The sequence below is a fragment of the Agelaius phoeniceus genome, chromosome 37 (assembly GCF_051311805.1).
Source record: "Agelaius phoeniceus isolate bAgePho1 chromosome 37, bAgePho1.hap1, whole genome shotgun sequence".
Lineage (NCBI taxonomy): Eukaryota > Metazoa > Chordata > Aves > Passeriformes > Icteridae > Agelaius > Agelaius phoeniceus.
Genome location: NC_135302.1, coordinates 254258 through 281639, shown reverse-complemented (window position 1 = coordinate 281639; position 27382 = coordinate 254258). Strand labels below are relative to the sequence as shown.

The 27382-nt window shown below is 50.7% G+C and overlaps 1 protein-coding gene across 1 annotated transcript in view; it reads left to right on the top strand.

The window, feature by feature from the left end:
- SUPT16H (SPT16 homolog, facilitates chromatin remodeling subunit) overlaps window positions 1-27382 on the top strand; it is a 51024-nt gene that overhangs the window by 5048 nt on the left and 18594 nt on the right. The window contains 19 exon segments of the mRNA XM_077193219.1: window positions 3677-3850; window positions 5823-5975; window positions 8064-8210; window positions 9210-9361; window positions 11274-11446; window positions 14999-15098; window positions 15189-15262; window positions 16573-16664; window positions 16808-16828; window positions 18323-18374; window positions 18377-18387; window positions 19315-19410; window positions 20845-20960; window positions 23370-23523; window positions 25741-25804; window positions 25807-25867; window positions 25944-25978; window positions 25981-26078; window positions 27102-27228. Coding sequence (XP_077049334.1) covers window positions 3677-3850; window positions 5823-5975; window positions 8064-8210; window positions 9210-9361; window positions 11274-11446; window positions 14999-15098; window positions 15189-15262; window positions 16573-16664; window positions 16808-16828; window positions 18323-18374; window positions 18377-18387; window positions 19315-19410; window positions 20845-20960; window positions 23370-23523; window positions 25741-25804; window positions 25807-25867; window positions 25944-25978; window positions 25981-26078; window positions 27102-27228 — 1900 coding nt within the window.

Genomic DNA, 27382 nt, shown 5'->3' with positions numbered 1-27382 from the left:
GAATTCTCTCATTTTGGGTGAATTCTCTCATTTTGGGTGAATTCTCTCCTTTTTGGGTGAATTCCCTCATTTTTGGGTGAATTCTCTCCTTTTTGGGTGAATTCTCTCATTTTGGGTGAATCCCCTCATTTTGGGTGAATTCTCTCATTTTTGGGTGAATTCTCTCATTTTGGGTGAATTCTCTCATTTTTGGGCCTTTCCCTGCTCCTTTTAGGGTGTCCCAGCTCCATTTTTGGGGTTTTTCTCCATTTTTGGGGTTTTTGTCCATTTTTGAGTGTCCCTGCTCCCTTTTGGGTTTTTCCCTCTCCATTTTTGGGGTGTTTCTGTCCATTTTTGGGCTTCCTGGGTGGGTTTGTGGGGTTTTTTTGGGTTTTCGGTGTTTCTCTATTTTTGGGCTTCCTGGGTCCATTTTTGGGGTGTTTCTCTCCATTTTTGGGGTTCCTGGGTGGGTTTGTGGGGTCTCCCTGTCGGTTTTTGGGGTTCTTGGCTCCATTTTTCTGGGGTTTTTTGGGTTTTCGGTGTCTCTGTATTTTTGGGGTTCCTGGGTCCATTTTTGGGGTGTTTCTGTCCATTTTTGGGGTTCCTGGGCCAATTCTTGTGGGGTTTTTTTGGGTTTTGGGGTTCCTGGGTCCATTTTTCTGGGGTTTTTTGGGTTTTCGGTGCCTTTGTATTTTTGGGGTTTCTGGGTCCATTTCTGGGGTGTTTCTGTCCATTTTTGTGGGGTTTTTTTGGGTTTTGGGGTTCCTGAGTCCATATTTGGGGTGTTTCTGTCCATTTTTGGGCTGTTTCTCACCAGTTTTGGGCTGTTTCTCACCATTTTTGGGCTGTTTCTGTCCATTTCTGGGCTGTTTCTGTCCATTTTTGGGTGTTTCTGTCCATTTTTGGGCTGTTTCTGTCCATTTTTGGCTGTTTCTGTCCATTTTTGGGCTGTTTCTGTCCATTTTTGGGCTGTTTCTGTCAGTTTTTGGGCTGTTTCTGTCCATTTTTGGGGTTCCTGGGTCCATTTTTGGGGTGTTTTTCCCATCCCTGGCTCTTTGGCTCCGAGCTCACCAACACCGTGGCGCTGCTCTGGTTTTTGGGGTTCCTGGGTCATTTTTTGGGGATTTTTGGTCGGATTTTTGGGGTTTTTTTTGGGTTTTCGGTGTCTTTATAATTTTGGGGTTCCTGAGTTCATTTTTGGGGTGTTTCTGTCCATATTTGGGGTTTCTGGGTGGGTTTGTGGGGGTTTTTTTGGGTTTTCAGTGTTTCTCTATTTTTGGGCTTCCTGGGTCCATTTTGTGGGGTTTTTTTGAGTTTTGGGGTTCCTGGGTCCATTTTTGTGGGGTTTTTTTTGGGTTTTTGATGTCTTTATAATTTTGGGGTTTCTGGGTCCATTTTTGGGCTGTTTCTGTCCATTTTTGGGGTTCCTGAGTCCATTTCTGGGCTGTTTCTGTCCATTTCTGGGCTGTTTCTGTCCATTTCTGGGCTGTTTCTGTCCATTTTTGGGGTTCCTGGGTCCATTTTTGGGCTGTTTCTGTCCATTTTTGGGGTGTTTTTCCCATCCCTGGCTCTTTGGCTCCGAGCTCACCAACACCGTGACGCTGCTCTGGTTTTTGGGGTTCCTGAGTCATTTTTGGGGGATTTTTGGTCGGATTTTTTGGGGTTGTTTTTGGGTTTTCAGTGCCTTTGTATTTTTGGGGTTCCTGGGTCCATTTCTGTGGGGCTTTTTTTGGGTTTTTGGTGCCTTTGTATTTCTGGGGTGTTTCTCACCATTTTTGGGCTGTTTCTGTCCATTTTTGGGGTTCCTGGGTCCATTTTTGATGGGGTTTTTTGGGGTTTTTGGGTTCCTGGTCCGTTTTTGATGGGGTTTTTTGGGGTTTTTGGAGTTTTGGGGTTCCTGGTCTGTTTTTGATGGGGTTTTTTGGTTTTTTTGGTTTTTTTTGTTTTTTTGCTGTTTTTAACCCTTTCCGTGCTGTTTTTAACCCTTCCTGTGCTGTTCCCCCCCCAGACCTGGCTGTTTGGCTCTGAGCTCACCGACACGGTGATGCTGCTCTGGTCCCTGTTTGTTTCTGTTGTTTCTGGTCCATTTTTGATGGGGTTTTTTGGGGATTTTTGGGGTTTTTGGGTTCCTGGTCCATTTTTGATGGGGTTTTTTGGTTTTTTTGCTGTTTTTAACCCTTTCCATGCTGTTCCCCCCCATCCCTGGCTCTTTGGCTTTGAGCTCACCGACACGGTGACGCTGCTCTGGTCCCTGTTTGTTTCTGTTCCTGGGTCCATTTTTGGGGTTCCTGGTCCATTTTTGATGGGGCTTTTTGGGTTTTTTTTGTTTTTTTTTTTGTTTTTTTTACTGTTTTTAACCCTTTCTGTGCTGTTTTTAACCCTTCCCACGCTGTTTCCCCCCATCCCTGGCTGTTTGGCTACGAGCTCACCGACACGGTGACGCTGCTCTGGTCCCTGCTGGTTTCTGTTGTTCCTGGTCCGTTTTTGATGGGGTTTTTGGGGTTTTGGGGTTCCTGGTCCATTTTTTATGGGTTTTTTTTGTTTTTTTGCTGTTTTTAACCCTTCCCACACTGTTCCCCCCCATCCCTGGCTGTTTGGCTCTGAGCTCACCGACACGGTGACGCTGCTCTGGTCCCTGTTTGTTTCTGTTGTTTCTGGTCCATTTTTGATGGGGTTTTTTCGGGTTTTTTGGGGTTTTTGGGTTCCTGGTCCGTTTTTGATGGGGTTTTTTGCTGTTTTTAACCCTTTCCGTGCTGTTCCCCCCCAGACCTGGCTGTTTGGCTACGAGCTCACCGACACGGTGACGCTGCTCTGGTCCCTGCTGGATTTTGGGGTTCCTGGGTCCATTTTTGGGGTTCCTGGGTCAATTTTTGTGGGGTTTTTTGGGGTTTTGGGGTTCCTGGTCCGTTTTTGATGGGTTTTTTTGGGTTTTCTTTGGTTTTTTTTGGTTTTTTTTGCTGTTTTTAACCCTTCCCACGCTGTTTCCCCCCAGACCTGGCTGTTTGGCTCTGAGCTCACCGACACGGTGATGCTGTTCTGGTCCCTGCTGGTTTCTGGGGTTCCTGGGTCCATTTTTGGGGTTCCTGGTCCGTTTTTGATGGGGTTTTTTCGGGTTTTGTGGGGTTTTTTGGGTTCCTGGTCCATTTTTGATGGGGTTTTTTTTGGTTTTTTTGCTGTTTTTAACCCTTTCTGTGCTGTTTCCCCCCAGACCTGGCTGTTTGGCTACGAGCTCACCGACACGGTGACGCTGCTCTGGTCCCTGCTGGTTTCTGTTGTTCCTGGGTCCATTTTTGGGGTTCCTGGTCCGTTTTTGATGGGGTTTTTTGGGGTTTTGGGGTTCCTGGTCCATTTTTGATGGGGTTTTTTGGGGTTTTGGGGTTCCTGGTCCGTTTTTGATGGGGTTTTTTGCTGTTTTTAACCCTTCCCACGCTGTTTCCCCCCCCAGACCTGGCTGTTTGGCTCTGAGCTCACCGACACGGTGACGCTGCTCTGGTCCCTGCTGGTTTCTGTTCCTGGGTCCATTTTTGGGTTCCTGGGTCCATTTTTGGGGTTCCTGGTCCGTTTTTGATGGGGTTTTTTGGGGTTTTTTGGGGTTTTGGGGTTCCTGGTCCGTTTTTGATGGGTTTTTTTTTGTTTTTTTGCTGTTTTTAACCCTTTCCGTGCTGTTTTTAACCCTTCCCGTGCTGTTTCCCCCCAGACCTGGCTGTTTGGCTACGAGCTCACCGACACGGTGATGCTGTTCTGTGAGGAGCGCGCCCTGTTCCTGGCCAGCCGCAAGAAGGTCGAGTTCCTCAAGCAGGTGGCGCAGGGCAAGGGCGGCGAGGGCGCCTCCAACGGGCTCCCGGCTGTCACGCTGCTCGTGCGGGAGAAGGTGGGGATCCCTGGGGGTTTTTGGGGCATTTTGGGCCCTTTTGGGTCACGCTGCTCGTGCGCAAAAAGGTGGGGACCCCTTGGGTCATTTTGGGTCATTTTGGGCCCTTTTGGGTCACTTTGGGTCACTTTGGGGTCACGCTGCTCGTGCGGGAGAAGGTGGGAATCCCTTGGGGGTGTTTGGGGCTATTTTCAGTCATTTTGGGTCAATTTTGGGTCATTTTGGGGTCACGCTGCTCGTCCGGGAAAAGGTGGGGACCCCTTGGGTCATTTTGGGCCATTTTGGGTCATTTTTGGGTCATTTTGGGTCACGCTGCTCGTGCGGGAAAAGGTGGGGACCCCTTGGGGGTGTTTGGGGCTATTTTCAGTCATTTTGGGTCACTTTGGGGTCACGCTGCTCATCTGGGAGAAGGTGAGGACCCTTGGGGGTTTTTGGGTCAATTTTGGGCCCTTTTGGGTCACGCTGCTCATCTGGGAGAAGGTGGGGACCCTTGGGTCATTTTGGGCCATTTTGGGCCCTTTTGGGTCACGCTGCTTGTGCGTGAGAAGGTGGGGACCCCTGGGGGCTTTTGGGGCTATTTTGGGTCACTTTGGGTCATTTTTGGGTCACTTTGGGGTCACGCTGCTCGTGCGCGAGAAGGTGGGGACCCTTGGGGGTTTTTGGGGCTGTTTTGGGTCACTTTGGGTCACTTTGGGGTCATCCTGCTCGTCCGGGAAAAGGTGGGGACCCCTGGGGGCTTTTGGGGCTATTTTGGGTCGTTTTGTGTCACTTTGGGGTCACCCTGCTCGTCCGGGAGAAGGTGGGGACCCTTGGGTCATTTTGGGGCTATTTTCGGTCATTTTGGGTCACTTTTGGGTCATTTTGGGTCACTTTTGGGTCATCCTGCTCGTGCGGGAAAAGGTGGGGACCCCTGGGGGCTTTTGGGCCATTTTGGGTCATTTTTGGGTCAATTTTGGGTCACTTTGGGGTCACACTGCTCGTCCGCGAGAAGGTGGGGACCCCTTGGGGTTTTTGGGTCATTTTGGGTCATTTTGGGTCACTTTGGGTCACTTTGGGGTCACGCTGCTCGTGCGCGAGAAGGTGGGGACCCCTTGGGCCATTTTGGGTCACTTTGGGTCATTTTTGGGTTTTTAGGGAGTCATTTTGGGTCACTTTGGGTTCCTGGTGGTCACTTTTGGTCACTTTGGGGTCCTGGTGGCCACTCTGGGTCATTTTGGGGTCCTGGGGGTCACTCTGAGGTCCTGGTGGTCACTTTTGGGACCCCTTTGGGGTCCTGGTGGTCACTTTTGGGTCACTCTGGGCCCCCATTTGGTCACTTTGGAGTCCTGGTGGTCACTTTGGGTCATTTTGAGGTCCTGGGGGTCACTTTGGGGTCCTGGTGGTCACTTTTGGGTCACTCTGGGCCCCCTTTGGGTCACTTTGGGGTCATTTTGGGTCACTTTGGGGTCCTGGGGGTCACTTTTGGGTCACTTTGGGCTCCCTTTGGGTCACTCTGGGGTCCTGGTGGTCACTTTGGGGTCACTTTGGGCCCTTTTGGGTCACTCTGGGCCCTTTTGGGTCACTCTGGGCCCCATTTTGGTCACTCTGGGCCCCATTTTGGTCACTCTGGGCCCCTTTTGGGTCACTCTGGGCCCCGTTTGGTCACTTTAGGGTCCTGGTGGTCACTTTTGGTTCACTTTGGGCCCTTTTGGGTCATTTTGGGCCCCTTTGGGTCACTTTGGGGTCCTGGTGGTCACTTTTGGGTCACTCTGGGGTCACTTTGGGCCCTTTTGGGTCACTCTGGGGTCACTCTGGGCCCCATTTTGGGTCACTCTGGGCCCTTTTGGGTCACTTTGGGCCCCCTTTGGGTCACTCTGGGCCCTTTTGGGGCCTCTCTTGTCCCTTTCCGCCCCCATCCCTGGGGCTGGGCCTGGCCACGCCCCCCACCCTCCCCATGGCCACACCCCCCTGATCTGGCCCCGCCCCCTTTCAGAACGAGAGCAACAAGGCCAACTTTGAGAAGCTTCTGGAAGCGCTGCGGGGCAGCCGGGGCGGGCGGCGCCTCGGGGTCTTCGCCAAGGACAAATTCCCGGGAGAGTTCATGAAGAGCTGGAACGACGCCCTCAGCAAGGAGGGCTTCGAGAAGGTCCGGGGGCGGGGCCTGGGACAGGGGGGCGGGGCCTGGCACAGGGGGTGGGGCGGAGTTGGGTTGGAAGAGTCAAAGTTGGGTTTGAGTTGGGTTTAAAGAGTCAAAGTTGGGTTTGAGTTGAGTTGGAAGGGTCAAAGTTGGGTTTAAAGAGTCAAAATTGGGTTGGAAGAGTCAAAGTTGGGTTTGACTTGAGTTGGAAGGGTCAGAGTTGGGTTTAAAGAGTCACAGTTGGGTTTGAGTTGGGTTTGAAGGGTCAAAGTTGGGTTGGAAGAGTCAAAGTTGGGTTTGAAGGGTCAGAGTTGGGTTTGACTTGAGTTGGAAGGGTCACAGTTGGGTTTAAAGAGTCAAAGTTGGGTTTGAGTTGGGTTGGAAGAGTCAAAGTTGGGTTGGAAGAGTCGAAGTTGGGTTGGATGAGTCAAAGTTGGGTTTAATGGATGAAAGTTGAGTTGGAAGAGTCAAAGTTGGGTTTGAGTTGGGTTTAAAGAGTTCAAGTTGGGTTGGAAGAGTTGAAGTTGGGTTTGAAGAGTTCAAGTTGGGTTGGATGGGTCAGAGTTGGGTTTGAAGGATGAAAGTTGAGTTGGAAGAGTCAAAGTTGGGTGAAATTAATCAAAATTGGGTTAAATTAACCAAAATTGGGTTCAGTGAGTCAAAGTCGGGGTAAATTAATCAAAAATGGGTGAAATTCATCAAAATTGGGTTCAATGAATCAAAGTCAGGGTAAATTAATCAAAAATGGGTGAAATTCATCAAAATTGGGTTCAATGAGTCAAAGTTGGCTCGGGAGACCCAAAGTTGGGTCAGAGCTTATTTGGAAGAGTCAGAGCTGGGTCACATTGGCCAAAGTTGGGTTGGGGTTGGTTCATTCCCGGCTCTGACTCCGCCCACCCCATTAACCCCGCCCACCCTGTGACCCCGCCCCTTCAGGTGGACGTGAGCGCGGCAGTGGCGCTGGCCATGGCGGCCAAGGAGGAGCAGGAGCTGGGCTGGGGTCGGTTCATTCCCTGCTCTGACCCCACCCAGCACTGTAACCCCGCCCACCCCATTAACCCCGCCCCCCATTGGCCCCGCCCCTTTCAGGTGGACGTGAGCGCGGCGGTGGCGCTGGCCATGGCGGCCAAGGAGGAGCAGGAGCTGGGCTGGGGTCGGTTCAAGCCCCGCCCAGCACTGTAACCCCGCCCACTCTCTCTCTGACCCCGCCCACCCTGTGACCCCGCCCCCTTCCAGGTGGACGTGAGCGCGGCGGTGGCGCTGGCCATGGCGGCCAAGGAGGAGCAGGAGCTGGGCTGGGGTTGGTTCATTCCCGGCTCTGACCCCGCCCACCCCATTAACCCCGCCCACTCTCTCTAACCCCGCCCCCTTTCAGGTGGACGTGAGCGCGGCGGTGGCGCTGGCCATGGCGGCCAAGGAGGAGCAGGAGCTGGGCTGGGGTCGGTTCATTCCCAGCTCTGACCCCGCCCATCCCATTAACCCCGCCCACCCCATTGACCCCGCCCACCCTGTGACTCCGCCCCCTTTCAGGTGGACGTGAGCGCGGCGGTGGCGCTGGCCATGGCGGCCAAGGAGGAGCAGGAGCTGGGCTGGGATTGGTTCATTCCCAGCTCTGACCCCGCCCACCCCATTAACCCCGCCCCCCCTCTCTGACCCCGCCCACTCTCTCTAACCCCGCCCCTTCAGGTGGACGTGAGCGCGGCGGTGGCGCTGGCCATGGCGGCCAAGGAGGAGCAGGAGCTGGGTTGGGATTGGTTCATTCCCGGCTCTGACCCCGCCCACCCCATTAACCCCGCCCACCCCATTAACCCCGCCCCCTTTCAGGTGGACGTGAGCGCGGCGGTGGCGCTGGCCATGGCGGCCAAGGAGGAGCAGGAGCTGGGCTGGGATTGGTTCATTCCCGTTCCTGACCCCGCCCACTCTCTCTGACCCCGCCCCCCTTTGGCCCCGCCCCCTTTAGGTGGACGTGAGCGCGGCGGTGGCGCTGGCCATGGCGGCCAAGGAGGAGCAGGAGCTGGGTTGGGGTTGGTTCATTCCCGGCTCTGACCCCGCCCACCGCTCTAACCCCGCCCACCCCTTTAACCCCGCCCCCTTTAGGTGGACGTGAGCGCGGCGGTGGCGCTGGCCATGGCGGCCAAGGAGGAGCAGGAGCTGGCGCTGATGCGCAAGGCGGCCGCCATCACCTCCGAGCTCTTCACCAAGTTCTTCAAGGAGCGCGTGATGGAGATCGTGGACGCCGACGAGGTCCGGCCGGGACACGCCCACTAAAGGGGCGGGGACAGCGCTGGAGGGGCGGGGACAATGCGGGAGGGGCGGGGCAGGAATGGGAGGCGGGACCAAGAATGGGAGGGGTGGGACCAGAAATGGGAATTTTGAGGTCAGGTTGGACTCCGAAAAAATTGGAGGTTTGAGGTCGGGATGGACCAAAAATGGGAGGTTTTGAGCATAAATGGGAGGTTTGGACCAAAAATGGAAGGTTTGGATCAAAATTGGAATTTTGAGGTCAGAATGGACCAGAAATGGGAGGTGGGACCAGAAATGGGAGCTTTGACCAAAAATGGGAATTTTGAGGTCAGAATGGACCAAAACTTGGAGTTTTGAGGTCGGCATGGACCGAAAATGGGAGGTTTTGATCATAAATGGGAGGTGGGACCAAAAATGGGAGGGGTGGGACCAAAAATTGGAATTTTGAGGTCAGGATGGACCAAAAATGGGAAGTTTGGACCAAAAATGGGAGGTTTGAGGTCAGGTTTGGACCAAAACTTGGAGTTTTGAGGTCAGGATGGACCAAAAATGGGAATTTTGGGGTCAGATTGGACCAAAAAGGGGAGTTTGGACCCAAAAGGACCAAAAAGGGGAGTTTGGACCCAAACTGGGCGTTTTGAGGCCAGGTCAGACCCAAAATTGGAAATTCTGAGGCCAGGTTGACCCAAAAATGCGAATTTTGAGCTGCAGTTTGACCACCTCACCCAACAGGGCACAAACCGAGGCCCTTTGCTCCAAAAATCTCAATTTTCAGCTGATTCTGACCCAAAACTCGGCGTTTTCGGGGTCAACCAAAAACGGGAATTTTGGGGCCGATCCCGGCGGTTTTGGCCCCAAACCCCCCCAAAAAGTTCTGGGGTGAATTCTGTGCCCGTTTTGGGGCCAAATCCCCACTAATGGGGGCTGGGGCTGTGGGGTCGTTGTGGTGACATCACTGTGATGTCATGATGACGTCATGATGACGTCACCCCATTGCAGAAAGTGCGGCACAGCAAATTGGCCGAGGCGGTGGAAAAAGCCATCGAGGAGAAGAAATTCCTGGCCGGGGCCGACCCCTCGGCCGTGGAGATGTGTTACCCTCCCATCATCCAGAGCGGGGGCAACTACAACCTCAAGTTCAGCGTCGTCAGGTACCCAAAATCGCGGGGATTTAACCCAAAATGTGAAAATCAGAAAAATCGCAAAAATCGGGTAAAAAATCCACAAAAAATTACCCAAAAAATCACCAAAAAATTCAGTAATCATCATCAAGAGTGGGGGCAACTACAGCCTCAAGTTCAGCGTCGTCAGGTACCCAAAATCCCTGGAATTTGACCCAAAATGTAAAAATCTGAAAAATGGTAAAAATCCGCTTAAAAATCGGCCAAAAATTACCCAAAAAATGACAAAAAAATCCCCAGATCATCATCCAGAGCGGGGGCAACTACAACCTCAAATTCAGCGTCGTCAGGTACCCAAAATCGCGGGGATTTAACCCAAAATGTGAAATCGCAAAAATCGGCTTAAAAATCGGCCAAAAATTACCCAAAAAATCACCAAAAAATTCAGTAATCATCATCTGGAATGGGGGCAACTACAGCCTCAAGTTCAGCGTCGTCAGGTACCCAAAATCCCCGGAATTTGACCCAAAATGTGAAAAATCTGAAAAATGGTAAAAATCCCCTCAAAAATCGGCCAAAAATTACCCAAAAATCACCTAAAAATCCCCAGATCATCATCCAGAGCGGGGGCAACTACAGCCTCAAGTTCAGCATCATCAGGTACCCAAAATCCCCGGAATTTGGCCCAAAATGCAAAAATCTGAAAAATGGTAAAAATCAGGTAAAAAATCCACAAAAATTCACCTAAAAATCCCCAAAAAATCCCCAGATCATCATCCGGAATGGGGGCAACTACAGCCTCAAGTTCAGCGTCGTCAGGTACGGGAAATGCACCAAAATCCCGGGGATTTAACCCAAAATGTGAAATCGCAAAAATCCGCTTAAAAGTCGGCCAAAAATTACCCAAAAAATCACCAAAAAATTCAGTAATCATCATCTGGAATGGGGGCAACTACAGCCTCCAGTTCAGCATCGTCAGGTACCCAAAATCGTGTGAATTTAACCCAAAATGTGAAAATCCGAAAAATGGCAAAAATCGGGTAAAAAATCCACAAAAAACTACCCAAAAAATCCCCAAAAAATATCCAGATTATCATCTAGAGTGGGGGCAACTACAGCCTCAAGTTCAGCGTCGTCAGGTACGGGAAATGCACCAAAATCGTGGGGATTTAACCCAAAATGCAAAAATCTGAAAAATGGTAAAAATCGGCAAAAAAATCTGCCAAAAATTCGCCTAAAAATCCCCCAAAAATTCAATAATCATCATCCAGAGGGGGGGCAACTACAGCCTCAAGTTCAGCATCGTCAGGTACCCGAAATCACGGGAATTTGACCCAAAATTCAAAATTGCAAAACTCCACTTTCAAATCCACCAAAAATCCACTAAAAATCCCCTCTTCTCCCCAATTTTTACCAATTTCCCCGTTTTTCACCCCGTTTCCGCAGCGCCAAGTCCCACATGCACTTTGGGGCCATCACCCCTGGTTTTCTCTCCCCATTTTCCCCATTTTCCACCCATTTTTCCCCGTTTTTTTTCCATTTTTCCCAATTTTCCATATTTTTTTTCACTATTTTTACCAATTTCCCCGTTTTTCACCCCAATTTTTCAGCGACAAGTCCCACATGCACTTTGGGGCCATCACCTGCTCCATTCCTGACCCCATTTCTGACCCATTTTCCCCCCGTTTTTCCCCGTTTTTTCACCATTTCTAACCCCGTTTTTCCACAATTTTTACCAATTTCCCCGTTTTTCACCCCGTTTCCATAGCGACAAGTCCCACATGCACTTTGGGGCCATCACCTGCTCCATTCCTGACCACATTTCCCCATTCTCCACCCGATTTTCCCCATTTTTCACCCAATTTTTCCCGTTTTTTTTCCCAATTTCCCCCTTTTTCCCCAATTTTTACCAATTTCCCCGTTTTTCACCCCGTTTCCATAGCGACAAGTCCCACATGCACTTTGGGGCCATCACCTGCTCCATGGGCATCCGCTACAAGTCCTACTGCTCCAACCTGGTGCGGACGCTCATGGTGGACCCGTCCCAGGACATGCAGGACCACTACAGCTTCCTATTGACCCTCCAGGAGATCCTGCTGAGGGAGCTGAGACACGGTGAGTGACCACTGAGTGACCACTGAGTGACCACTGACCATAGAGTGACCATAGAGTGACCATAGAGTGACCATGGACTGACCCGTCCCAGGACATGCAGGACCACTACAGCTTCCTATTGACCCTCCAAGAGGTCCTTCTGAGGGAATTGAGACACGGTGAGTGACCACTGAGTGACCACTGAGTGACCACTGAGTGACCACTGACCATAGAGTGACCATAGAGTGACCATAGAGTGACCATAGAGTGACCCGTCCCAGGACATGCAGGACCACTACAGCTTCCTATTGACCCTCCAAGAGATCCTGCTGAGGGAGCTGAGGCACGGTGAGTGACCACTGAGTGACCACTGAGTGACCACTGAGTGACCACTGACCATAGAGTGACCATAGAGTGACCATAGAGTGACCACTGACCATAGAGTGACCATAGAGTGACCATGGACTGACCCGTCCCAGGACATGCAGGACCACTACAGCTTCTTATTGACCCTCCAAGATGTCCTTTTGAGGGAGCTGAGGCACGGTGAGTGACCACTGAGTGACCACTGAGTGACCACTGACCATAGAGTGACCATAGAGTGACCATAGAGTGACCATGGACTGACCCGTCCCAGGACATGCAGGACCACTACAGCTTCCTATTGACCCTTCAGGATGTGCTCCTGAGGGAATTGAGACACAGTGAGTGACCACTGAGTGACCACTGAGTGACCACTGAGTGACCACTGACCACAGAGTGACCATAGAGTGACCATAGAGTGACCATGGACTGACCCGTCCCAGGACATGCAGGACCACTACAGCTTCCTATTGACCCTGCAGGATGTGCTTCTGAGGGAGCTGAGGCACGGTGAGTGACCACTGAGTGACCACTGAGTGACCACTGACCATAGAGTGACCATAGAGTGACCATAGAGTGACCCGTCCCAGGACATGCAGGACCACTACAGCTTCCTACTGACCCTCCAAGATGTCCTTCTGAGGGAGCTGAGACACGGTGAGTGACCATTGAGTGACCACTGAGTGACCACTGAGTGACCACTGAGTGACCACTGACCATAGAGTGACCATAGAGTGACCATAGAGTGACCACAGACTGACCCGTCCCAGGACATGCAGGACCACTACAGCTTCCTATTGACCCTCCAAGAGATCCTTCTGAGGGAGCTGAGGCACGGTGAGTGACCACTGAGTGACCACTGAGTGACCACTGACCATAGAGTGACCATAGAGTGACCATAGAGTGACCATGGACTGACCCGTCCCAGGACATGCAGGACCACTACAGCTTCCTATTGACCCTTCAGGATGTGCTCCTGAGGGAGCTGAGACACGGTGAGTGACCACTGAGTGACCACTGAGTGACCACTGAGTGACCACTGACCATAGAGTGACCATAGAGTGACCATAGAGTGACCAGTGACTGACCCGTCCCAGGACATGCAGGACCACTACAGCTTCCTATTGACCCTTCAGGATGTGCTCCTGAGGGAGCTGAGGCACGGTGAGTGACCACTGAGTGACCACTGAGTGACCACTGAGTGACCACTGACCATAGAGTGACCATAGAGTGACCATGGACTGACCCGTCCCAGGACATGCAGGACCACTACAGCTTCCTATTGACCCTTCAGGATGTGCTCCTGAGGGAGCTGAGGCACGGTGAGTGACCACTGAGTGACCACTGAGTGACCACTGAGTGACCACTGACCATAGAGTGACCATAGAGTGACCATGGACTGACCCGTCCCAGGACATGCAGGACCACTACAGCTTCCTATTGACCCTTCAGGATGTGCTTCTGAGGGAGCTGAGGCACGGTGAGTGACCACTGAGTGACCACTGAGTGACCACTGACCATAGAGTGACCATAGAGTGACCATAGAGTGACCACGGACTGACCCGTCCCAGGACATGCAAGGACCACTACAGCTTCCTATTGACCCTCCAAGAGATCCTTCTGAGGGAATTGAGGCACGGTGAGTGACCACTGAGTGACCACTGAGTGACCACTGACCATAGAGTGACCATAGAGTGACCATAGAGTGACCCGTCCCAGGACATGCAGGACCACTACAGCTTCCTATTGACCCTGCAGGATGTGCTCCTGAGGGAGCTGAGGCACGGTGAGTGACCACTGAGTGACCACTGAGTGACCACTGACCATAGAGTGACCATAGTGACCATAGTGACCATAGAGTGACCATAGTGTGACCAATGAGTGACCACAGTGACCACTGAGTGACCAATGACTGACCAGAGTGACCACTAAGAACCATTGAGTGAGCAATGAGTGACCCTGAGTGACCCTTGAGTGACCACAATGGCCCTGAGTGACCACTGAGTGACCACTAAGAACCACTGAGTGACCCTTGAGTGACCACAGTGACCCCTGAGTAACCAATGAGTGACCACAGTGGCCCCTGAGTGACCATTGAGTGACCATTGTAGTGACCGTCACTGATCCCTGAGTGACCCTTGAGTGACTCCTGAGTGACCACAGTGACCACTAAGAACCATTGAGTGACCACTGAGTGACCATAGAGTGACCACAGTGACCAATGAGTGACCCCTGAGTGACCACTAAGAACCATTGAGTGACCCCTGAGTGACCACTGAGTGACCCTCACTGCTCCCTGAGTGACCACAGTGACCATTGAGTGACCATTGAGTGACCCTCACTGATCCCTGAGTGACCACAGTGACCATTGAGTGACCATTGAGTGACTCCTGAGTGACCAATGAGTGACCAAAGTGACCCTGAGTGACCATTGAGTGACCTCAAGTGACCCTGAGTAACCAATGAGTGACCACAGTGACATTGAGTGACATTGAGTGACGCTCACTGATCCCTGAGTGACCATTGAATGACTCCTGAGTGACCACAGTGACCACTGAGTGACCCTAAGTAACCAATGAGTGACCACATTGACCCTGAGTGACCATTGAGTGACCATTAAGAACCATTGAGTGACCATTGAGTGACCCTCACTGATCCCTGAGTGACCACAGTGACCCTGAGTGACCATTGAGTGACCCTGAATAACCACTGAGTGACCCTGAGTGACCACAGTGACTCTGAGTGACCACTGAGTGACCACTAAGAACCATTGAGTGACCCGTGAGTGACCAATGAGTGACCAAAGTGACCCTGAGTGACCATTGAGTCACCCCTGAGTGACCCTGACTGTCCATTGAGGGACCACTAAGAACCATTCAGTAACCAGTGAGTGACCACAGTGGCCCCTGAGTGACCACTGAGTGACCCTGAGTGACCCTGAGTGACCACTGAGTGACCCTCACTGCTCCCTGAGTGACCACAGTGGCCCTGAGTGACCCTTGCGTGACCAGTGAGTGACCACAGTGACCACAATGGCCCTGAGTGACCCTTGAGTGACCCTTGAGTGACCCTCCCTGTCCCGCTTAGCTTTGAGTGACCCTGCCTGACCCCTGTGTGACCCCCTGACCCCTGCCCGCCCCCTGACCCCTGCCCGCCCCCTGACCCCTCGGTGACCCCCGTGTGACCCCTGTGTGACCCCTGACCCCGCAGGCGCCCGCCTCTGCGACGTCTACGCCGCCGTCATGGACGTGGTCAAGAAGCAGCGCCCGGAGCTCCTGGGCAAAATCACCAAAACTTGGGGTAAGAAACGGCGATTTTGGGACTGGGGTCACCGTGGGGTCACGCCGGGGTCACACTGGGGTCATTCTGGGGTCACACTGGGGTCATTCTGGGGTCACAGGTTCGCCATGGGCATCGAGTTCCGCGAGGGCTCCCTGGTCATCAACAGCAAGAACCAGCAGCGCCTGCGGAAAGGTGAGAAATGAGCAAATTCACGCTTTTCACCCCAAAATTTGGCTTTGTCAGCCCCAAAATCCCCAAGTTTCACCCCAAAATCCCTAAATTTTCACCCAAAATCCCCAATTTTAACCCCAAAATCCCAAATTTTCACCCCAAAATCCCAAATTTTCACCCCAAAACTCCTGATTTTCCCCACAAAATTTGGCTTTGTCAGCCCCAAAATCCCCAATTTTCACCCAAAATCCCTGATTTTAACACCAAAATCCCCGATTTTCACCCCGAAATCCCTGATTTTAACCCCAAAATTTGGCTTTCTCAGCCCCAAAATCCCCGATTTTCACCCCAAAATTTGGCTTTGTCAGCCCAAATCTCTGATTTTCACCCCAAAATCCCGATTTTCACCCCAAAACTCCTGATTTTCCCCACAAAATTTGGCTTTGTCAGCCCAAAATCCCCGAGTTTCACCCCAAAATCCGCGCTTTTCACCCCAAAATCTGCGCTTTTCACCCCAAAATACCTGATTTTCACCCCAAAATTTGGCTTTGTCAGCCCCAAAATCCGCGCTTTGCACCCCAAAATCCCTGATTTTCACCCCAAAATCCCCGATTTTCACCCAAGATCCCCAATTTTCACCCCAAAATCCCTGATTTACACCCAAAATCCCCAATTTTCACCCCAAAATTTGCTTTGTCAGCCCCAAAATCCCTGATTTCCACCCCAAAATTCTTCCCCCTACTTTATCCCTGTTTATCTCCAGTTTTTGTTGTTTTAACCGAATCCCCGCGTTTGGCCCCGTTCTGGGATGCTGGTTTTTTTACTGATTTCTCTGGTTTTCCCATGTTTTTTCCCCCAAATTTTTTACTTTTTTTAACTTTTCTCCCTGTTTCTCCCCATTTTGTTATTTTAACCAAATCCCCGCGTTTTCCCCCCATTCCAGGGATGCTGTTTTTACTGATTTCTCTGGGGTTTTTTCCCCAATTTAACCAATTTCCCATGGTTTTTTCCCCAATTTTTTTTAATTTCTCCCCATTTTTGTTACTTTAACCGAATCCCTGGGTTTTGGCCCCGTTCCAGGGATGGTGTTGTTTACTGATTTCTCTGGTTTTCCATGTTTTTTCCCCCAAATTTTTTACTTTTTTTAACTTTTCTCCCCATTTCTCCCCATTTTTGTTGCTTTAACCGAATCCCCACGTTTTCACCCCATTCAGGGATGGTGTTTTTTTCCCCAATTTAACCAATTTCCCATGGTTTTTTCCCCAATTTTTTTTTAATTTCTCCCCATTTTTGTTATTTTAACCAAAACCCCCCGTTTTCCCCCCGTTCAGGGATGGTGTTCAGCGTCAACGTGGGGCTCTCGGAGCTGCCCAACCGCGAGGCCAAGCGCCCCGAGGAGCGGAGCTACGCCCTCTTCCTGGGGACACCGTCATGGTGGACGAGGTGGGCGGGGCTTAAATTAGCCAATCACGGTATAGGGACACACCCCCAGACCGCCAATCACAGCAGGGCTCACACACAAACCCACCAATCACAGCCTGGCTCAGCTACGCCCTCTTCCTGGGGGACACCGTCATGGTGGACGAGGTGGGCGGGGCTTAAATTAACCAATCACAGCACGGGGACACACCCCGTAACCAGCCAATCACAGCAGGGCTCACAGTTACACTGACCAATCACAGCGGGGCTCAGCTACGCCCTCTTCCTGGGGACACCGTCATGGTGGACGAGGTGGGCGGGGCCTGAATTAGCCAATCACAGCACGGGGACACACCCCCAGACCTGCCAATCACAGCAGGGATCACACACAAACCCTCCAATCACAGCGGGGCTCACACACAATCCCACCAATCACAGCTGGCTCAGCCACGCCCTCTTTCTGGGGACACCATCATGGTGGACGAGGTGGGCGGGGCCTGAATTAGCCAATCACAGCACGGGGACACGCCCCATAACCAGCCAATCACAGCGGGGCTCACAGTTACACTGACCAATCACAGCCTGGCTCAGCCACGCCCTCTTCCTGGGGGACACCGTCATGGTGGATGAGGTGGGCGGGCCTAAACTGGCCAATCACAGCAGGGCTCACACACAAACCCTCACTCCCAGACCTCATTTCTCCTGACCAATCCTGTGTCTCGTGTATCGGCCAATCCCGTCGCTCCTTTCCCAATCCCAGCCAATCCTGTGTCTCCGTCTCCTTCTCCCGACCAATCCCGTTGCTCCTTTCCCAATCCCGGCCAATCCCGTGTCCTTCCCCTGACCAATCAGCTGTCTCGGTGTCGTTCTCCCTTGACCAATTGGGTGTCTGGGTGACCCAATCCCAACCAATCAGGTGTCTCGGTGCCATTCCCCTGACCAATCCCATGTCTCGGTGCTGTTCTCCCTTGACCAATTGGGTGTCTTGGTGTCCTTCCCTTGACCAATCTGGTGTCTTGGTGCCGTTCTCATCCTGACCAATCCCATGTCTCGGTGTCCCAATCCCGACCAATCCGTGTCTTGGTGCCGTTCTACCCTGGCCAATTGGGTGTCTCAGTTTCCCAATCCAACCAATCAGGTGTCTGCCTGTCCCAATCCTGACCAATCCGTGTCTGGGTGTCCTGATCCAACCAATCCTATCTCTCGGTGCCATTCTCTCCTGACCAATCCCGTGTCCCGGTGCCCTTCTCCCCTGACCAATCCCGTGTCCTGGTGCCGTTCTCCCCTGACCAATCGGGTCTCTTGGTTCCATTCTCTCCCGGCCAATCGGGTGTCCCGATGCCGTTCTCCCCTGACCAATCGGGTGTCTCCCTGTCCCAATCCCGGCCAATCCCGTGTCCCGGTGCCGTTCTCCCCTGACCAATCGGGTGTCCCGGTGCCCTTCCCCTGACCAATCCCATGTCTCGGTGCCATTCTCCCCTGACCAATCGGGTGTCCCGGTGCCCTTCTCCTGACCAATCCCGTGTCCCGGTGCCCTTCCCCTGACCAATCCCGTGTCTCCATGTCCCGATCCTGACCAATCCCGTGTCCCGGTGCCTTTCTCCCCTGACCAATCCCGTGTCTCCATGTCCCGATCCCGACCAATCCCGTCTCTCGGTGCAGGACGGCCCGGCCGTGGTGCTGACGTCGGTCAAGAAGAAGGTGAAGAACGTCGGATCTTCCTCAAGGTGAGCGGGCCCCGTTTGGGCCAAATCTGCGGATTTTGGGCAAACCAAAAACCTGAAATGGCCCTGGGGGAGTTAACGGGATTTGGGGGGTTTGGGGGAGTTTGGGGCATTTTGGGGTTTTCAGTCATTTTGGGGGAGTTTGGGGCATTTTGGGGGAGTTTGGGGCATTTTGGGGTTTTCAGTCATTTTGGGAGTTTGGGGCATTTTGGGGAGTTTGGGGCATTTTGGGGGTTTGGGGCATTTTCGGGGAGTTTGGGGCATTTTGGGGGTTTGGGGCATTTTGGGGGAGTTTGGGTTATTTTAGGGCATTTGAGGCATTTTGGGGTTTTCAGTCATTTTGGGGGTTTGGGGCATTTTGGGGAGTTTCGGTCATTTTGTAAATTTTGGTTCTTTTTGGGGGTTTACCAAAATTCGGACTTTTGGGTCATATTGGGGTTTGGGTCATTTTGGGGGTTTTGGGGCATTTATCAGAATTTGGGGTTTTGGGCATTTCGGGGGTTTTGGGTCACTTTGGGGCATTTATCAGAATTTGGGGTTTTGGGGTCATTTTGTGGGTTTTGGCTCATTTTGGGGCATTTATCAGAATTTGGGGTTTGGGGTCATTTTGGGGGGATTTTCCTCAGATTTTGGGGGTTTTGGCTCATTTTGGAGATGTGGGGAAATTTAGAAATTTTGGGGGATTTGGGGATTTTGAGATTTTTGGGATTCTGGGGATTTTGAGATTTTTGGGAGTTTCAGGATTTTGGGGATTTCGGGAATTTTAGGGATTTGAGGGATTCGGAGATTTTGGGGTTCGGGATTTTTGGGACTTGGAGATTTTGGAGATTTCAGGAAATGTGGGGATTTTGGATTTGGGGGTTTTGGGGGTTTTGGGAATTTGGGAATTTTGTTTTTGTTTTTTTCCCAAATTTGTGTTTCTGTCCCCAGAACGAGGACGAGGACGAGGAGGAGCCGGACAAGGACGCGGCCGAGGATTTGCTGGGGAGGAGCTCCCGGGCCGCCCTCCTGACCGAGAGGACACGGGTGGGTGACCCTGAGTGACCACTGAGTGACCACTGAGTGACCACTGAGTGACCACAGCCCCAAAATCCCCAAAAATCCCCAAAAAAATCCCCCCAAAAATGCCTTAAAATGACCCAAAATGACCCTGAGTGACCACAACCCCCAAATCCCCAAAAATGTCAAAAAAAATCCTCCCAAAAAAAGTCTTAAAATGGCCAAAATGACCCAAAATGACCACTGAGTGACCACAGCCCCAAAATCCCCAAAATTCCCAAAAAATCCTCCAAAAATGCCTTAAAATGGCCAAAAAATGACCCTGAGTGACCACAGCCCCAAAATGGCCCAAAAAACCCCTCTAAAATGGCCTAAAATGACCCTGAGTGACCACAACCCCAAAAATCCCCAAAAATGTCAAAAAAATCCCCCAAAAAAAGTCTTAAAATGGCCAAAAATGACCCAAAATGACCACTGAGTGACCATGAGTGACCACAGCCCCAAAATCCCCAAAAATCCCCAAAAAATCCCCCAAAAATGCCTTAAAATGGCCATAAATGACCCCGAGTGACCACAGCCCCAAATGGCCCAAAAAACCCCTCTAAAATGGCCAAAAAGTGACCCTGAGTGACCACAGCCCAAAAAAATCCAAAAAATCCCCCAAAATTCAAACAAAATCCAAAAAAAATCCCAAAATATCCCAAAAAATTAAAAAAAAAATTAAAAAAAAGATCCAAAAATCCCCCCAAAAAATCCCAAAAAATCCAAAAAAATTCCCCCCCCAAAAAATTGAAAAAATTTCAAACAAAATCCAAAAAAAAAAAATCCAAAAAATTCCAAAAAATCCAAAAGAATCCAAAAGAACCCCAGAAAATTAAGAAAAAAAATTTCCCAAAAAATTCCCAAAAAATCCCCAAAAATCCCAAAAAATAAAAAATAAAAAAAAAAAATCCAAACAAAATCCAAAAAAATCCCCCAAAAGTCCCAAAAAATCTCAAAAAAATCCCAAAAAAATCCCCCAAAAATAAAAAAAATCCAAAATAAAATCCCCAAAATTCCCAAAAAATCCAAAAAAACTCCAAAAAAATATTCAAAAAAATCCCAAAATATCCCCCAAAAATAAAAAAAAAAACCCATAAAATAAAAAAATATCCCAAAAAATAAAAAAAAAATCCCCCCAAAAAATCCCAAAAAATTCCAAAAAATCAAAAAAAAATCCCCCAAAAAATTCCAAAAAATTCAAAAACATCCTCAAAAAATCCGAAAAAATAAAAAGAAATCCAAAAAAAATTAAAAAAAAATCCTCAAAAAATCCTCAAAAATCCAAAAAAAATCCAAAAAAATTCAAAAAAAATCCAAAAAAATTCAAAAAAATTCCAAAAAAATCCCAAAAAAATCCCAAAAGATCCCCCAAACCCCCAAACCCCCCAGTGACCCCAGCTGTCCCCCCCTGTCCCCCAGAACGAGCTGACAGCGGAGGAGAAGCGCCGCGCGCACCAGAAGGAATTGGCCACGCAGCTGAACGAGGACGCGCGGCGGCGCCTGACCGAGCAGAGGGGAGAGCAGCAGACACAGAAGTGAGGGAGTTACACCCAAAAATGGGGAATTCCAACCAAAATGGGGGGATTCAGACCAAAATGGGGCATTGAAACCTGAACTGGGGAAATTCAGACCTAAATGGGGAAATTGAGACCTAAAGGGGGGAAATTCAAACCTGAAATGGGAAATTCAAACCTGAAATGGGGAATTCAAACCTGAAATGGGGAAATTCAAACCTGAAATGGGGAAATTCAAACCTGAAATGGGGAAATTCAAACCAAAATGGGGAAATTCAAACCTTAACTGGAGGATTCAGCCAAAAATGGGGAAATTCAGACCTGAACTGGGGAAATTCAAACCTGAAATGGGGGAAATGAAACCCAAAATGGGGAAATTCAAACCTAAAGGGGGGGATTGAACCCCGATATGGGGGAAATTCAGCCCAAAATCGGGGGAATGAACCTGAAATGGGGGAGATTCAAACCTAAAGTAGGGGAATTCACCCAAAAATGGGGGGATTCAAACCAAAATGGGGAAATTCAGACCAAAAATGGGGGAGATTCAAACCTTAACTGGGAGGATTCAGCCCAAAATGGGGAAATTCAGACCTGAAATGGGGGGAAATTCAAACCTAAAGGGGGAAATTCAGCTGGGAATTCAGCCCAAAAATGGGGGAAATTCAAACCTAAAGGGGGGGATTGAACCCCAATATGGGGGAAATTCAGCCCAAAATGGGGGATCCAAACCTGAAATGGGGAAATTCAGCCCGAAATGGGGAAATTCAACCAAAATGGGGGGATTGAAACCGAAATGGGGGAAATTCAAACCTTAACTGGGAGGATTTCTGCCCAAAATGGGGAAATTCAAACCTAAAGTAGGGGAAATTCAGCCCAAAACAGGAAATTCTGCCAAAATGGGGAAATTCAAACCAAAATGGGGATTCAAACCTGAAATGGGGAAATTGAACCCAAAATGGGGGAAATTCAAACCAAAATGGGGCATTGAAACCTGAAATGGGGAAATTCAAATCAAAACGGGGGGACTGAAACCTGAAATCGGGAAATTCAAACCTGAAATGGGGAAATTCAAACCTAAACTGGAGGATTCAGACCAAAAATGGGGAAATTCAACAAAAAAATGGGAGAATTCAGCCCGAAATGGGAGGAGTGCGGTGCTCCCCTTTTCCCAAACTCCCATTTTTTCCCCCCAAACTCCCGTTTTCCCCCTGAAATTGATTTTTTTGCCCAAAATTGCATTTTTTCGCCCCAAACCAGGGCCCGCAAATCGAACGTGTCCTACAAGAGCGCGGCGCTGCTGCCCAAGGATCCCCTTTCCCCCATTAAATCTCATTTTTCCAATCCACATTTCCCCAAACCCCCGTTTTTCACCCAAACTCGGGTTTTTGCCCAAAATCGCGGTTTTTTACCCCATTTCAGGGCCCGTAAGTCGAATGTTTCCTACAAGAGCGCGGCGCTGCTGCCCAAGGATTCTGATTTTCTTCCCAAACTCCCATTTTCTTCCCCAAATTCCATTTCTCACCCCAAACCCTGTTTTTCACCCAAACTCGGGTTTTTGCCCAAAATCGCGGTTTTTTACCCCATTTCAGGGCCCGCAAATCCAACGTCTCCTACAAGAGCGCGGCGCTGCTGCCCAAGGATCCCCATTCTCCAAACCCCATTTTCTTTCCCAAAACCCCCGTTTTTCCCCCAAACCCCCATTTTTTGCCCCAATTCCATTTTTTTCCCAAAATCGCAGTTTTTCACCCCAAACCAGGGGCCCGTAAGTCGAACGTGTCGTACAAGAGTGCGGCGCTGCTGCCCAGGACCCTGTTTGCCTTTCCCAAACCCCATTTTCTTTCCCAAAACCCCTGTTTTTCCCCCCAAACCCCCATTTTTCCCCCTGAAATTGATATTTTTGCCCAAAATCGCGGTTTTTCGCCCCATTTCAGGGCCCGTAAATCCAACGTTTCCTACAAGAGTGCGGCGCTGCTGCCCAAGGATCCCCATTCTCCAAACCCCACTTTCCCAAGCCCCCATTTTTTCCCCCCAAACTCCGTTTTTCCCCCCAAACTCAGGTTTTTGCCCAAAATCGCGTTTTTTTGCCCCATTTCAGGGCCCGTAAATCCAACGTTTCCTACAAGAGCGCGGTGCTGCTGCCCAAGGATCCCCATTCTCCAAACCCCATTTTCTTTCCCAAACCCCTGTTTTTTCCCCCAAACTCCCGTTTTCCCCCGAAATTTGATATTTTTTCCCAAAATCGCGGTTTTTCACCCCAAACCAGGGCGCGTAAGTCCAACGTTTCGTACAAGAGCGCGGCGCTGCTGCCCAAGGATCCCCATTCTCCAAACCCCATTTTCTTTCCAAAACCCCTGTTTTTCCCCCAAACCCCGTTTTTCCCCCTGAAATTGATATTTTTCCCAAAATCGTGGATTTTTGCCCCAAACCCAGGGCCCGTAAGTCGAACGTTTCCTACAAGAGCGCGGCGCTGCTGCCCAAGGAGCCGCACGTGCGCGAGATGAAAATCTACATCGACAAGAAGTACGAGAGCGTCATCATGCCCGTGTTCGGCATCGCCACCCCCTTCCACATCGCCACCATCAAGGTGCGCCAAAAACGCCGCGATTCGGCCCAAAAACGGGGCCGGGGAAATGGGGAAAAAAAGTAAAAAAAACGGAAACGAATGGGGAAAAAATTGGGGGGAAAATGGGGAAAATTGGGGGAACAAATGGGGAAAAAAAAGGGAAAAAAAACATTAAAAAAGGGGGAAAAAATGGGGGGAAAAAAACGGAAAAAAATGTGGAAAAATGGGGGAAAAATCGGGGAAAATGGGGAAAAATAATGGGGGGAAAATGGGGGAAAAAAGTGGGAAAAATGGGGGGAAAAAACAGGAAAAAATGGGGAAAAAATGGGGGGGAAATAAGGGGGGGAAAATGGGGGGAAAAAAGTGAAAACAACGGAAAAGAATTGGGGAAAAAGTTAGGGGGAAAATGGGGAAAAAAATAGGGGGGGAAATTGGGGGAAAAAATGGGGAAAAAAAGGGAAAAAAAACATTAAAAAAAGGGGAAAAATGGGGGAAATAATGGGGGAAAATGGGGGGAGGAAAAGTGAAAAAAACGGAAAAAAATGGGGAAAAATTGGGGGAAAAATTGGGGGGAAAATGAGGAAAAAATGGGGAAAACAAAAAGTGAAAAAAAGGGAAAAGAATGGGAAAAATTGGGGGGAAAATGGGGGAAAAAAAGTGAAAAAAAACCGGAAAAAATGGGGAAAAATTGGGGGGAAAAAATGGGGGGGAAATGGGGAAAATAATGGGGGGAAAATAGGAGGAAAATGGGGGAAAAATAATGCGGAAAAAACCGGAAAAGAATGGGGAAAAAATTGGGGGAAAATGGTGGAAAAATGGGGGAAAAAAAAGTGAAAAAAACGGAAAAGAATGGGGAAAAATTGGGGGGAAAAATGGGGAAAAAATGGGGGGGAAATGGGGAAAAAAAGGGAAAAAAAAACATTAAAAAAAGGGGAAAAATCGGGGAAAAATGGGGGGGAAAAACGGGAAGAAATGGGGGGAAAATGGGGAAAAAAAGGGAAAAAAAAGGGGGAAAAATGGGGGAAAAATGGGGGGAAAATAATGGGGGAAAAATGGGGGGAAAATGGGGAAAAATGGGGGGGAAATGGGGGAAAAAGGGGGGGAAAAATTGGGAGAAAAATGGGGGAGAAATGGGGAAAAAACGGGAGAAAATGGGGAAAAAATAATGGGGGAAAAAATGGGGGAAAAAATGGGGGAAAATGGGGGAAATGGGGGGGAAAATGGGGGAAAAAATGGGGGGAAAAAAGGGGGGGAAATGGGGGGGGAAATGGGGGGAAAATGGGGAAAATAAGGGGGGAAAATGGGGGAAAATAATGGGAGAAAAATGGGGGGAAATTGGGCAAAAAATGGGGGGAAAAATTGGGGGGAAAAATTGGGGAAAAAATGGGGGGTAAAAATGGGGGAAAAACGGGAAAAAATGGGGAAAATAATGGGGGAAAATGGACAAAAATGGGGGGAAAAATGGGGGGAAAATTGGGAGAAAAATGGAGGGAAAAATGGGGAAAAAATGGGGGAAAATGGGGAAAAAAAGGGAAAAAATGGGAAAAAATGGGGAAAAAATGGGAAAAAAAAAGGGAAAATGGGTGCGGGAAGGGCTGTGAGTGCAGGGAGATGCAAACAACCCCAAACCCCCCATTTCCCACCCCCAAAACCCCCGTTTTTCACCCCAAACCCACCCCTTCCCACCCCAAATTTTAGATGATTTTGGGTCCCACCACACCTGGACGTGGTTTTGGGTTCCCACCTCCCCATTTTAGCCGATTTTGGGTTCCCACCACCCCATTTTAGGTAATTTTGGGTCCCACCACCCCTGGACGTGGTTTTGGGTTCCCACCACCCATTTCAGGTGGCTTTGACCTCCATTTTAGGCCATTTTGGGTTCCCACCACCCCATTTTAGGTAATTTTGGGTTCCCACCACTCCATTTTAGGCCATTTTTGGGTTCCCACCTCCCCATTTCAGACCATTTTGGGCTCCCACCCCCAAAACCCCCGTTTTTCACCCCAAAACCCCCCTCCCAACCCCATATTTTAGGTTGTTTTGGGTTCCCACCACTCCATTTTAGGTGGTTTTGACTTCCATTTTGGGTTCCCACCACCCCATTTCAGGCCATTTTGGGTTCCACCACCCCAGTTTAGCTGATTTTGGCTTCCCACCCCAAACCCCCCATTTCCCACCCCCAAAACCGCCATTTTTCACCCCAAAACCGCCGTTTTTCACCCCATTTCCCACGCCCAGAACATCAGCATGTCGGTGGAGGGCGACTACACCTACCTGCGCATCAACTTCTTCTGCCCGGGCAGCGCCTGGGCCGCAACGAGGGCAACATCTTCCCCAACCCCGAGGCCACCTTCGTCAAGGAGATGTGAGTGACCGACTGACCACCCCGCTGCGGCCACTCCGTGGTCAGTCTGGTCACTCTATGGTCACTCTGTCCCCAGAACGTACCGCGCGTCCAACCTGAAGCCGCCGGGCGAGCAGACGTGCCGGCGTCCAACCTGCAGAACGCCTTCCGCATCATCAAGGAGGTGCAGAAGCGCTACAAGACCCGCGAGGCCGAGGAGAAGGAGAAGGAGGTGGGCAGCGGTCACTCAGCGGTCACTCAGGGGTCATCTGGGGTCATCTGGGGGGTCAGGGGTCAGTGGTCAGTGAGTGGACACTGACATCAGCATGGTCGGTCAATGAGCGAGCGTTGAGTGGACATTGGGTTGGTGTTGGGTGGACGTTGAGTGGTCATTGGGTGGACATTGAGTGGTCAATGAGTGGTCAGTGGGCAGTGGTCATTGGTCAGTCAGTGGTCAATGAATGGTCAGTGAGTGGTCAATGGATGGACATTGAGTGGACATTGGGTGGACATTGAGTGGTCAATGGGTGGTCAATGATCATTGAGTGGCTGTTGAGTGGTCAGTGGCCACCCAGTGGGTCACCCTGTGGTCACTCATTGGTCACCCAGTGGTCACCCCGTGGTCACCCCATGGTCACCCATTGGTCACCCAGTGGCCACCCAGTGGTCACCCAGTGGTCACCCAGTGGTCAGCCATTGGTCACCCAATGGTCACCCCGTGGCCACCCAATGGTCACCCATTGGCCACCCAGTGGTCACCCATTGGTCACCCCATGGTCACCCATTGGTCACCCATTGGTCACTCAGTGATCACCCCATGGTCACCCAGTGGTCACTCAGTGATCACCCAATGATCACCCAGTGGTCACTCAGTGGTCACCTGTGATCACCCAGTGGTCACCCTGTGATCACCCAGTGGTCACCCAGTGGTCACCCAGCGGTCACCCATTGGTCACCCAGTGGTCACCCAGTGGTCACCCATTGGTCACCCAATGGTCACCCAGCGGTCACTCATTGGTCACCCATTGGTCACCCAGTGGTCACCCCGTGGTCACCCAGTGGTCACTCAGTGGTCACCCAGTGGTCACTCATTGGTCACCCAGCAGTCACCCATTGGTCACTGAGTGGTCACCCCGTGGTCACCCATTGGTCACCCCATGGTCACCCATTGGTCACCCATTGGTCACCCCGTGGTCACCCATTGGTCACCCCGTGGTCACCCCGTGGTCACTGGCGGTCCTCTCGGCGTCCGCAGGGCATCGTCAAGCAGGACTCCCTGGTCATCAACCTCAACCGCAGCAACCCCAAGCTCAAGGACCTCTACATCCGGCCCAACATCGCCCAGAAGCGCATGCAGGGCGCCCTGGAGGCCCACGTCAACGGTGACCCCCAAAAAAACCCAAACCCGCCCAAAATGACCCAAAACCGCCCGATCTGGGCACGGCCCATGAGAGTTATGGGCTCCTGGGGGCTCTTCTGGGGTTCTGGGGGGTTTTGGGGGGTTCTTCAAGGGGTTTCTGAGGTTCCTCAAGGTTC